At 42.0% G+C, this 12,500-nt stretch overlaps 1 protein-coding gene across 1 annotated transcript in view; it reads left to right on the forward strand.

Annotated features, from left to right (window-relative positions):
* The window catches only part of rims4 (regulating synaptic membrane exocytosis 4), a 17,596-nt gene that overhangs the window by 4,842 nt on the left and 254 nt on the right, over positions 1 to 12,500 (forward strand). The window contains exons 2-6 of the mRNA XM_042088181.1: positions 5,294 to 5,432; positions 9,274 to 9,386; positions 9,584 to 9,685; positions 9,890 to 10,029; positions 11,640 to 12,500. The exon at positions 11,640 to 12,500 is cut by the window's right edge and continues 254 nt beyond it. Coding sequence (XP_041944115.1) covers positions 5,294 to 5,432; positions 9,274 to 9,386; positions 9,584 to 9,685; positions 9,890 to 10,029; positions 11,640 to 11,858 — 713 coding nt within the window. The 3' untranslated portion in view covers positions 11,859 to 12,500. The remainder of the gene's footprint in view (positions 1 to 5,293; positions 5,433 to 9,273; positions 9,387 to 9,583; positions 9,686 to 9,889; positions 10,030 to 11,639) is intronic.

Here is a 12,500-nt window from a genome sequence, read left to right on the forward strand (position 1 = left end):
TGTTTGGACACATACACACACACAAACAAACACACGCAGGCATACACACACACACACACACACACACACACACACACACACACCACACACTAAAACAAGCAATCGTGTCTTAACACAACTCGAGTAGTGAGATGCTGTGTTTTTGTGCATGTTGTGCACTGTGTCTGGTGCAGGAAATCAGTCTGTCACTCAGTACCACTGGCTACCGAGTTGATTTTCATGGCCATTATTCTCAAGTACGCTAATATCCAGTTGTAAGGGGGGTGTCTCTATTCCCAGAAACTGGTAGCTGCTTCTCCACTCTGCATTCTCGACATCCAGCATACAGGCTTGCCTTGACATTTCAAATCTCTCTGCTACACATGCGAAAGGATAATACAATCATAATAATATACTGTAATGCATTTTTAAAGACATCATGTTTTCCAGACAGAAAGCACTGGCAGCTTTTTTTGTTTTATGTAAATCAGAAAGATGTGAATATAGGGCTTTGCAATGCCACACCATTTATCCATTCACTGCTGTAAACTAGCTTTGCTTCAGGGATCATGAGCGTTATTCGTACATGAAAAAAAGCTGGCATACAATATAATGTAATCACAGACTGACAATCCTAACATACTGTATACTGTTAAGGACTATATACAAGAACAAAACACCTTGAACTAAATATTCAAACAACACACAATTAAAATGTTGTGCCGATATTTATTGTGGAATCTAGCCTATGTGTTATCCTCTAGCTGTAATTATTCAGATAGCATTCACAGTGTTAGTCTGTTTGGTATTGGTATTCTGCGATCACCCTAATGAATAATGCACATTATGTACAAACATGCCGTCTACACACTCTCCCTGATCAGAACAAGCTCCTGTCTGACCTTTAAGAAAACATGCAAGACATTGAGCATGTGCTGTGTGTGTGTGTGTGTGTGTGTGCGTGCGTGCGTGCGTGCGTGCGTGTGTGCGTGTCTGGTGGTTTGGTGTATATAAGAAAGAAGAAGGAAGAATAAGACAGGGGGAGAGAGAGAGAGAGAGAGAGGGAGAGGGAGAGAGAGAAAGAGAGAGAGAGAGAGAGAGAGAGAGAGAAGGGGGCGGGAGAGAGAGAGGGAGAGGGAGAGAGAGAGAGAGAGAGGGAGAGAGAGAGAGAGAGAGGGAGAGAGAAGGGGGCGGGAGAGAGAGAGGGAGAGAGAGAGGGAGAGAGAGAGGGAGAGAGAGAAAGAGAGAGAGAGAGAGAGGGAGAGAGAGAGGAGCTCATTCATATGATCTGTCACACTAACAGAAGTGATGTTTGTTTTGTTGTTGAACATTTACATAACATGCTCTTATCAGCTTTAGAAAATGGGACTACTTAGGGCTTAGCACAATGAGCAGCATGCTCCTGCTCATTCTCCAGGGTCCTGGACCACTTCAGCAAGACCATCTGAAGTGTAGTGATGGCCATGCAATTTGCCTTAATTACAGTAATTTAGTGTTCACTCTCTTATTAGTTCTTTTGGAGCGCTGTTGAAACATATGATACAATATCTACCAATTGACATCTGTACTGTACTTTTGACTCTCGTCAGTATTCAGCTTTGAAGCTAAGTAAATAGATCCTTTCTGGCATGTCATAAGGTATCAGAAAATGCAAATGTTTTTTTGCCAGAAAATGTGTAGAGTATGTTCTATTTTGCCAGTTGAATGTTGTGTGTGTCCCATTCATGTCATGGTAATATTAATGCCATCACTTACTGTCATTAGTTAAGAATAGCCATCAGTCAAGAAGTATGTGCAGACATATTTTTTTTTCTGCAGCTATTTCATTCAGCGTTCATGTCAGTGAAAATCTACAATGGGCTTTTGGAAATTAGATAATATTGCTTAATGCTTTGCCACAGTGGCAGAACGTCAATTATGACTTCAGTGAAGTGTTTAAAATTAACACAACAAGCAGAGATATCATTTAGTAATGGTGAGAGAGTAGCTTTGGCATAGGGCTAAATGGTTCATTTCAGGTATGACAAATGCCAAAAATCCCAGAATATCACCAGTTCATTAATACCTCTCACAGACATTCTGAAGTTGGAGATGTGAAGAAAGCCCCCCCTTCCCCATATCCAATTATAGATATGTTATGGTCATTTATTACATGACCCGAGCAGGCTCCTTTTTGCCTGTCATTTATCCTAGAAATAACTCATACAAAATTAATTTTAGGGCAGAATGATGGTGTCACCACAGGAGTAAATATTTGCTGTGATTTGTGGTGTTGCCGCGAGTGGTTTGCGTAGAGACAGGAAAAAAAGGGAAACAGATGGAGAATGTTCAGGAACAACTCTGTGGGGGTGTGGGGGTGTGGGGGCTTAGAGGACTTGTGCTTGACTCTCCTCAGTGCTACTATACAGTTCAGTATCTTCAAAACAGCCTCTATTAAAACTAAACATAAACAAACAAACAAAATAAACAAACATTTAGGGCCCTTAATATTATGAGTCAGCTAATCTGTTTATTGAGTAGCTGCAGTAGCTCATGAGTAGCTCATGAGTGATACAGTGTGTTCCTGAGGAACGGATGGTAGAGAAGCTCGTTTATACTGTGTTTCCTCCACCACCTTTAAGCCTAAACCCTGAGGAGAAGAGGGAAGACAGAGTGATCTATAGTGATGATGCCTTTGAGGCTGTTTGGGTAGCGAGGTTGTTGTGAGGTTTATGGCTGTATTTTTTTCAGCCTGTTAGCTTCACAGATACCGTTTCTCAACATCCTTATGGATCAATGAGTTTAGCTGCACCGATTACTCAAACAGTTAATAGGTAATTAATGTGCCTGCAATGAAGAGCTGTATGATAACTGGTTGATGGTCTGGACTAAACAGAAAATTGATGACTCGGTTTGGGATCAATAACACCCTTGGCAATAGCCATGCCACATTTGAGTCAATTAGTAAATATACAGTTGCTCATAATTCATTGTTGATTTGTCAGTAATAATTGTGAAACAATCATAAAGTGCTATGGTCCTGGATATCTCTTATTTTTTGACAGACAAAATTGGAATGTCATGGTAATATTAGCTTTAATGAGTTTATCGCTGTACAATTGCTGTAGTACTAGATCCTCTTCTAACATGTCCTTTTAACCAGAAAGTGACAAACGTGAAACTGTGTTCCCTTTTATTTAAGAAAGTAATGTGTCTTTCCGCCTAAAATGCTATGAATGAGTACAATGCATTTTGTGTAGGGACATATTTGTCAACTGAGAGATAGGATTTATCACAGAATGCATTCATATGCCAAATAGATTGTATAAAAGCCTGAAACAGTGCCCCTGTCCATCGCATCAAAGCCTGAGCATGTCAAGAGTTTCAAATTTGACAGTTGAGGAATTATATAATTTATCTTACAAACAAACCAATACAGTGACAATGTCACTTTGTGCAAAATAATTAGACAAAGGAAATACATAGAATATGAATTACAGTGCTGTAACATTAGGAGCACTAAAAGTTGACTGATCAATGATTGCAGATATATTCATGACATACATCTAATCATGAATATCAAATGTGTCATATATTTGTGAAAGCAAGGAGATGCTGGATGTAACGTCACAGGATATTGACAATGTACCTTATCTCTTGTCTCTTTTCTGTTTTAAATTAATGACTGTCATTTTGATTAATGAATTCAGCCAGCATTAATAAATGTGCTGCGTACATTTTTATCCATTCTCCGGGGAGCACTCTAATGAGGCCTACTTCTGACTGGTCTACATACCACCGGAGAAGTTATCAATCTGGTTCAAGAGCTAGATGTGTATGATGCCTTTCTAGTGCATGCTATTACGCAACATCCATGGATATAAACATGCAGGCGCTACACTGCTGTCTGTAAGTGCTGGCATGAATCACAATCGCTACATAGTCTGCCTTACGTGATGCCTGATGACCAGGTGAATGCTGTTCACAAGGATGTCCAGTGAACCTGAAATACTGACTGATTTGAAAGTTTTAACCTGAAATGATCATAAGAAAATGTAGGAACACAATGGGTGCTTTCGCAGCTTTGCTGCTTGGCCCCCAATAAGAGTGGCCCCTTTTAATGACAGTGCTTTTATCCTCTGAGTTCACAGAGTTCATGCTAACATTAACTGTGTTCCTTGCATTAAATCTGTGATCATCACCATGAAAATATAAAATGTATTTGTTTAATGCACAAAAATGACTCCTTTGCCATCACACCTGTTGAAAGGAAAGGATTCTTCCCTGGCATCTGTTAATAATCCTGGTTGAAAAGAAAATAATTATCAGCCTTAATCATGCACACAGCTCAGGGAAATATTTCAGAGAAAGGCATGCTCCGAATTAGGCTGGGGTTTGTCTCCCATGGCAACGACATGTCTTTTTGAGGGTCTTTCATGATACAGGACGTTCTTTCCCCCATGTGCCTCCAAACCACGTTGACATGGTAGCCAGCGGTATGTGCCGCTCCACCTGACGCCAAATACCGCGATTCATTGTACAGCAAGCAATCTAGGTCATGAGCTTCATACCAGGGATCTAAGATGTAAAATGGGAGCCTTCTCTCCCCCTGTTTTTCAGCAATGCACCTTCATGCAAATACAGAGTGCCACTCTGAACAATTCTGAACGGTGGCATATTCAGGCAACAAGCCTGAATATGCCACCGTTCAGTAAGGTTTAAAACAGAATGCTACCTGTTACACAGTGGTCTTTGTCGAGTTGATGGGATACATTTTAAGAAGAGGGAACATCAAAAGCTCTACACTTGATTCACAAGGCAGAGCTAGATCAAATAGATGTCATGTTAAGCTGTTCCTTTCTCTGCACAATAGCTGTTCACCAAACTCCCATCACTTGTAGATAAATTACCCACATCTGCTGTTTTAATTAGCCCCAATTGTTGATTGATATAATGACGTAAAAGCAGCCTAGTTTTTACAACTAACAACAATGTGCAGCCATTGTGTGGCAATGATTCTGTTCTGCCCAATGACAAATTGCTGTGGTTGTTGTATAATCATTTCTCTAGTTACAGTTGAAAAGTGATAGAATAGATGCATTCACTATAATGTAGTTTACATATTTAGCTGCATTATGAATGAGCATTGATGATATTTAGTGGAAAATTGTTTTTCAGTGTAGCAGCTGGGTCTAACTGCGTATAAGTGTATCCGTTGGCTCACCTCTCGTCCATTTTGAGACATGAATCTTCCAATGCCTAAGATGTGTATGAAACAATGCATGCTGTTTTCAGCTTTATTAACCTGGTTGGTACCTCTGTGTGGCTCTTGCAGATGCGGAGGGTCGCAGGCTAAAGGGGATCCAACGCAGCACGGAGACGGGGCTGGCCGTGGAGATGCCAAGCCGGACTGTGCGCCAGGCCAGCCACGAGTCCATCGAGGACAGCATGAACAGCTACGGATCAGAGGGAAAGTGAGTCCACTGTCCATCTCATACTCTTCTCCTGTGCTTCTCCTGTGCTATGGGTAGACTACACAAGTAGGCTACTAGGATCTGATCTGTCTCTGTCTGGAGATACAGATCTGTAGATAGTGTATAGAAGGTCATCTAAACAAAGTCTGCTGTTGCTAATGATGACTGTTTTAGTACTTAGAATTACAAAGATTCTTTGGACTATTCGGACTGTGATTTTCAGGTCTTTCTGCTGTAGCCCTCAGGACCTATTCTATTCAACAGTATATTTACCTCAGGCCTTTAAGCATCAACCATCAACCAAACGTCAGATCAAGCCTTGCCATTTTAAGGTCTTGACATATAGACTCACTGTGATATTGTAAAGCACAGTTATGCATAAGGTTGCTCTTTTTGCCTGTCAAAATAAATCAGTGTATTGCACACACTACACACCTCACACTAACCATGTTTGATTTGTCTTAAGATAACACCAATTATGCTCATGTTGGTTTATTTATTTTTTTTAAATAAATATAAAAGACACTTAATCATTGAGAAAATTAGGACCTGGTTGCTTATGGGGGAAAACACCTTTGCCTTTTATGTTGTCAGAGTCATAACAGTGCAGTCAGTGCAAATTCAACAAAGGTTACGCAAGCATGCTCAAATATCGGCAAAGAGATTAAAAACAGACATGCAGAAATGTGGAACTTGTACAAATCTGGGTAGACATCACAAACGGACTTTCAAGCCATAGCGCTGTTTTTTTTTTTTTATGCAAGCTGAGGGACATCTTCTTTTGGTGTCTGTTAGCTAGGACACTTGCATCTTTTGAGTTGGACAAGACTTAAATCTCTAAACGCACAGATAGGGGCTGCAGGAGACAGATGGCTGATTCTGTGGAAAGCACAGTCTACAGCTCACAAAGTTTTAGAAACTTGACTCTCTTACTAAGATTGCTGGGCCATAACACTTTTCAGGAAATAGAAACACAAAATCCAAATAATAGAAAAATAAATTAATCTTATTAAATTGTATAACATTTATTTCAGGCTTAGATCCTTTTTAAAAAGTTATTTTCAGGAACCTGCACCCTTTTCATATACCCGATATGCCCTCTCCACCCGTGCCATCTAAGGAAATGGAGTATTCCCGTGTGACCTGCGGCCACTGGAAGCCCTGATCCAGTACGGCTCTCTGCAAACAGATTCAGATGTGCAGGCCTCACGCAAAACCTGCACGCAGATTTGTTACATAATACCTACAGCCTTGGCCATTCTGGCAGTGAAGTGACATCAGCGGGGAGAAATCAACCTCATTGAAGCTGGATTACTGGGAATTGCATGGGGAGTTGGGGAGGGGGTGGGGACTGTGAGGACTGCTGGGGGGGGGGGGGGCAGATTACACTTTTGGCTCAGGCTGAATATTTTACCATATTATATTGAATCTCTGGAATCTCTTTAGTGCATAACAACAAAATACGTCCGCCCATAAACATTCTTTTTGGAGTGGCGGCCAAACAAAATGGCTTCCATTTCTCCTACTCTCCAGTAGAAAGCTCCATAATTGCTCTTACATTTGCAGCATTTGGCCAGTGTGTGTGTGTGTGTGTGTGTGCACATGTGTTTACATGTTTACATGTTTACATGTTTACATGATTACGTTTTGTGTATGTCTGAGTTTGTATTACGACACTATGCTTTAAAACCAGTGTGTAAAACCAGTGGGAAAGGGGGTCATGGAGAGATTAATACAATACTATGAATAATCTCTTTTTGTAACATTTCCTATGAACTCTATAGGTTACACTCATCTTTTATGCTATTTTATCAAACATAGGTTGTGTAAGGTTGTTTATCTTAGCCAAACATATGTGACAGCTGGAGAAATTTCAAAGCATCTCCAAATAGACACTTTCAGTATGTATTCTTGCTTCCCTTTGGAATGTGATATGAAAAGCATTGCCTCTTCCCTATATACAAGAAAAGAAAAAAAAAACACATGGCTTCTGGATTTGGCTCCAGATTTCCTTTAGAAATTCAGCCCTCAGTATTGAGGCATGCTGATTACATGCAAATGTTTGTTTTAATCAGACACCCGGTGGCTTTATTCAGGCTTTACAAAACGAAGCCACTGATCACCACCTTCATTTCCGCTTACACCAATGTTATTCAGGACACGCGTTTGCTGTGTGTAACGAAATGATCACTATGTCTTCCCCTGCCACTTACCGTCCCTATAGTGCCGGACAGACGGTGCGTGTCATGGCGACAGGGTGTGAAATGACACAGGTCAGGCCTGGTTTCCTTTGTCACCCCCCCCCCCCCCCCGCCCCTCCCTCATTAGTGCGGAATGAGACTTTAATGGGTGTTGCTCTTGGTGTGGCGTCTCCTAAGGAGGCTCGCGGCTCGGCTGGAGAGCGATGGTGCTAAGATAGATGAGTGGGGAAGAGGAGTTCTCCTGAGACCCTCTGCCTGTCCAAATGTGTGGCAGCTGGTGTGGACCATCCCAGCAGCGCCGTAAAAATAGACCGGAGAGGAGAGGAGAGCAAAGAGAGAGAGAGAGAGAGAATGAGAGAGAGGAAGAAAGAAAGAAAGAAAGAGAGAGTGAGAGAGAGAAAGAGAGAGAGCGTGAGAGAGGAAAAGAGGATGAGAGAGCAATGCAGATGAAGAATTGAGGTCAGAAACACAGAGAGGAAATTAATTACGCACCTCCAACACTCCAGTGAGCCTCCCCGCACACACGCAGGAGACAGAGAGAGAGACAATGGCGAGCAATATCCTCTAGCAGAGAAGAGCAAGACACACACACACAGGCACACACACACTCACAAACACACACACATACACAAGAGGGTGGGAGCTTGGGTAATTTCACCAATGCTGATTTTTTAAACAATCAATTGGATTCAACTGTATTGCATTGTATTTCAGATCGAACCAAAAAACACTACACTGAGAGATGAATCAGTCTTCACATAAGACTTTATTTGTCTGTGACTGCTGTCATCTTTGTGTCTGCCAAGGGTAGGACGCCAAAACAGATCAATCAATTACAACAAATTCCACATTCTATCTTATATCTTTAAATAAAAGATGTGTTTTTGTTGCACACATTCGTTGTTATGTTCTCCAGGCTGCACATATTCCTCCTCTTCTACACCCACCCACCCCCCTACCCAAACAAAGCTGTGAGACGGATGAAACAATGTCCTCGGAGAGAGGCTCTGCACCTTCCCCTCTCTCTGAATCAGCCTCTCCTCCATGCGTGTGTCTCATCCATCGCCATGGAGAGAGTGGCGTATTGAAAGGCACCTGTGTCACAGTGCCAGCTCAGTCCACCAGACGGCCACTCTGTGCATCGCACCGCGCCGTGCCACACTGCACTGCGTCGCCTCCCTATCCCCCCTACGCGGCCAGAAATCACATGTCACAGTAATTCCCTTAATTCATTCTCCAGGCTGCCTTATCTGCTCTCCAGCCCTGGCCCCTGGCCAGCGGGCCTCTTTACATGCCCCAGTCGGGCCCGTATCACTCGCACAGAGGGGCCCCACAAACACACACGCTCCCGTCTCATTGTTAGACATCATTAAGCTCGAAAGCGGCTCGCGTTGCATGAGAGCGCCCTGCAGCCGGAGCACCAATGCAATTCCACCCCCGTGTGTGCAGGTCTGTCCATAATGTTGTCACAAAGAGAGAGGCTGAGAACCTGCTTTGGATTGCTCGCATGAGCCACTGTCCCCAAATACTGTCACAAAGTCCATTTGGAAGCATATTAGCCAGGGCTAACAATGTAGAACCCTGCGGGCGTAAACGTGGGAATCTAATGCCCTGTATTTGTTTCTCTCTGTTTCATCCAGTCTTAATTACTCTGGCGTGTGCCTGGCCTCTGATTCCCAGTTCAGTGACTTCCTGGACGGCATGGGTCCTGCCCAGTTTGTGGGCCGACAGACTCTGGCAACAACCTCGATGGGTGAGGAATACTGGGATAGAATTAGAAAAATGAATCTGTAATATCTGGAATGACATATTTGGCCTTTTTAATATAAATTACATATGTAAGTCACTTTGGATAAAAGCCTCAGCCAAATGAATAAATGTAAATAGAAATGTAAATATTTGATATGATATATAAGGAAACCAGAGTAATTTTTGGAGTGTGTATTTCAGGGGATGTGGAGATAGGCCTGGCGGAGAGGAACGGGCAGCTCGAGGTGGAGATCATTCAGGCAAGAGGCTTGACCATGAAGCCAGGATCTAAAGGGCCCCCAGGTAACCATGACCTGCAGACATTCAAGAAGAATATAGTTTTATAGGAGATTCAAGTGGACACACACTGTATAGAGAAGAAACATCTATGAAATGTTAACAGTGGATACTTTACAACTTTACATTTTATGTCCAGGAGTAAATCTCACACACTGTTCAACAGGAATTTCATGTCTTGATTATAATTGTTTTTCCTTCTCTTGGCAGCGGCCTACATAAAAGTGTACCTACTTGAAAACGGTGTCTGTGTAGCCAAAAAGAAGACCAAGTCAGTGAGGAAGTCCCTTGACCCGCTCTACAACCAGGTCCTGGTCTTCTCAGAGAGCCCCCAGGGGAAGGTTGTACAGGTAAAAAATATCCGCCACTCACCTCACAGCATACACCTGCCACCTACACTAGAGAATATTCACCACTCACCTGCAGCATATACCTGCTACACAGACACACACTAGAGAATATTCACCACTCACCTGCAGCATATACCTGCTACACACACTAGAGAATATCAGGGCTGGAGGACACATTTTAAAAATTATATTTCCTGCTAAATCTAGTGTTCAGCATCTGCTGTAGATATATGCAAATGCATGAGAGCAATATGGCTTTGCATCTGTAATATGCAGCAAATGCGTCCATTATGAATGATGTTAGGGCACCATTTCTTAGTTAAAGTTAAATGTCAGTTACATGCATCAGCCAGCAGGTACTGTCACCCCCAGATTCCACTACCCACAATATTACAGGCAGATGCATTTAAGAATTTAAGTCACACAAATTTATTCAGCCTACAGTGCAATAAAGTCAACTGTAGCATTTGAAAAAGCCAGTTAGCTGTTTCTGACATTTGGACATACAGAATTCAGTTTTCAAAGAAGAGCTGAAATCAGTCTGGCTTTTCTATTTAAAATCGCCTGGAGAAAAATGTACAATGCCATTGTCACTATTCATTTGGAAGATTAAATAAACTACTAAAAAAGCACTTCAATTTACTTGATTTAGACTTTACTGAAATGGACCACCCTGAGCTTGCCTAGCATCGGATCTGATGGCAATAATGCCACAGCCACAGTTGCTGGCTATGTATCTGTGTCAACACTTATTGAGTGGGTATAAATAGACAATCTGAGGACATCAGTAATGGATAACTACAGTCCAGTCTAAATATTCAGGTTAAAGGTAAAGCAAAGTGGACAACAAAACAGTCACATCCAAACCAATAGCTGAAGAACAATTCCAGGGATAATTCCATGTCCTGTCAATGAATAATTCTACTTTCCACGTCCCTCTTTAGTTTTCTGCCCAGATAAATGTCTTCTTTTAGGAGGTTTGGCAAGAGAACAGAGAAATGGGTTGAATGCTTTATTTTTTGTGTGTCAGAGAAAATATGGGAAATGCTAAACACTCATCTAAAGTATTTTTGAAAGGAAACCTTACAGACTTAAACAAAACACAGCCCCTCTTTTAATGTTCAGGGAAAGGGTGTATACCTGTGTCTGTGTATGTCTGGACAGGATGACTTATACTGACAGTGGGTCAGTTCTAAACATACAAAAGACACAGAACCCTTATAAGGCAGACTGTGGTGTCTAATAAATATCAGTTAGAGTTTATTTATATGCTGTTCTGTACAGTTTGTTGGACAATTGTTTCTTATAATAAACATATGTTCACTAGCTAAGGCTAAGCAGATGAATAATTCATTTAATGAAGCAACATTATTTGGCTGTTGTGAATGGAATGAAATATCATAAATGCCTTAAAAGAAAATTATAAAGATCAAAGATATTGTAAAAACAATGCAGTGTGATCATGGTATATATTTTTCATGATGATCATCATATTGTGAACAAAAATCTATCATAGAAGGAATGTCTTACATCATACAGTTCTCACACACTTTAGGTGTAAGACTCGACATATAAAAAAATATATGTCTAATTTTGTGACTATCTTTTAGGTTATCGTCTGGGGCAACTATGGCCGAATGGACCGCAAATGTTTCATGGGCGTGGCTCGCATTCTGTTGGAGGAGCTGGATTTGACGACGATGGTGATTGGCTGGTACAAGCTGTTCCCCACCTCCTCCATGGTGGACCCGATGATGGCGCCACTGATCCGCCACTCGTCGCAGCTCTCGCTGGAGAGTACAGTCGGACCTTGCTGTGACCGCTCCTAAGAGTGATGATGGCGTCCCGCTCTGGCTCTTTCGCTACAACGCTTCCCCCACACCCCCACCACACCTCCACCCCTCTTTTGTGGGCCTGTGGGGTGTCTTACCTTCAGAGTAAGCAGCACTGCAGTGCAGAACTCTGGGTGAACCTGGGTGTGAACCTACAGTCCAAAAAAAAATCACCTTGCATTGTCTGGAGAAGGAAAAAAGATTTGAAATAAAAAAATCACTGCAAAGGTGACTTGGGCAAGTCATGTGACCCTAGGACAGCTGTAGGACTTGAGCACAATAATGTTCTTCATCTTGGCTTGTTGTGTTCTTTCTTTATTTCTGTCTTTCTTTCTGTCTTTTATTGCTGTTTAAGAGGCAAAGCCTCAGAGTTGAACCGTCATCTGTTTTTGCTCATGTTAAGTGCTCAGAAAAGAAGGAAGATGTCGGGAAGGAGTGCTGAACATGAGACCCGTCGTTTCTGATGGGACATCCTGTTCGTATGGGACCAGTACGTGCAATATGAAGGTTCAATTGGGCTCCAAGAATTATTGAACATCCAACCAACACAGATGAATACCCAGTTTTTGTTTTTATAAAAAGCAGGCTCACTTCTCGTTTCCTGCACAAAAGTAGGCAATGTGAGATGATCTGGACAAA

The sequence above is a fragment of the Alosa sapidissima genome, chromosome 4 (assembly GCF_018492685.1).
Source record: "Alosa sapidissima isolate fAloSap1 chromosome 4, fAloSap1.pri, whole genome shotgun sequence".
NCBI lineage: Eukaryota > Metazoa > Chordata > Actinopteri > Clupeiformes > Clupeidae > Alosa > Alosa sapidissima.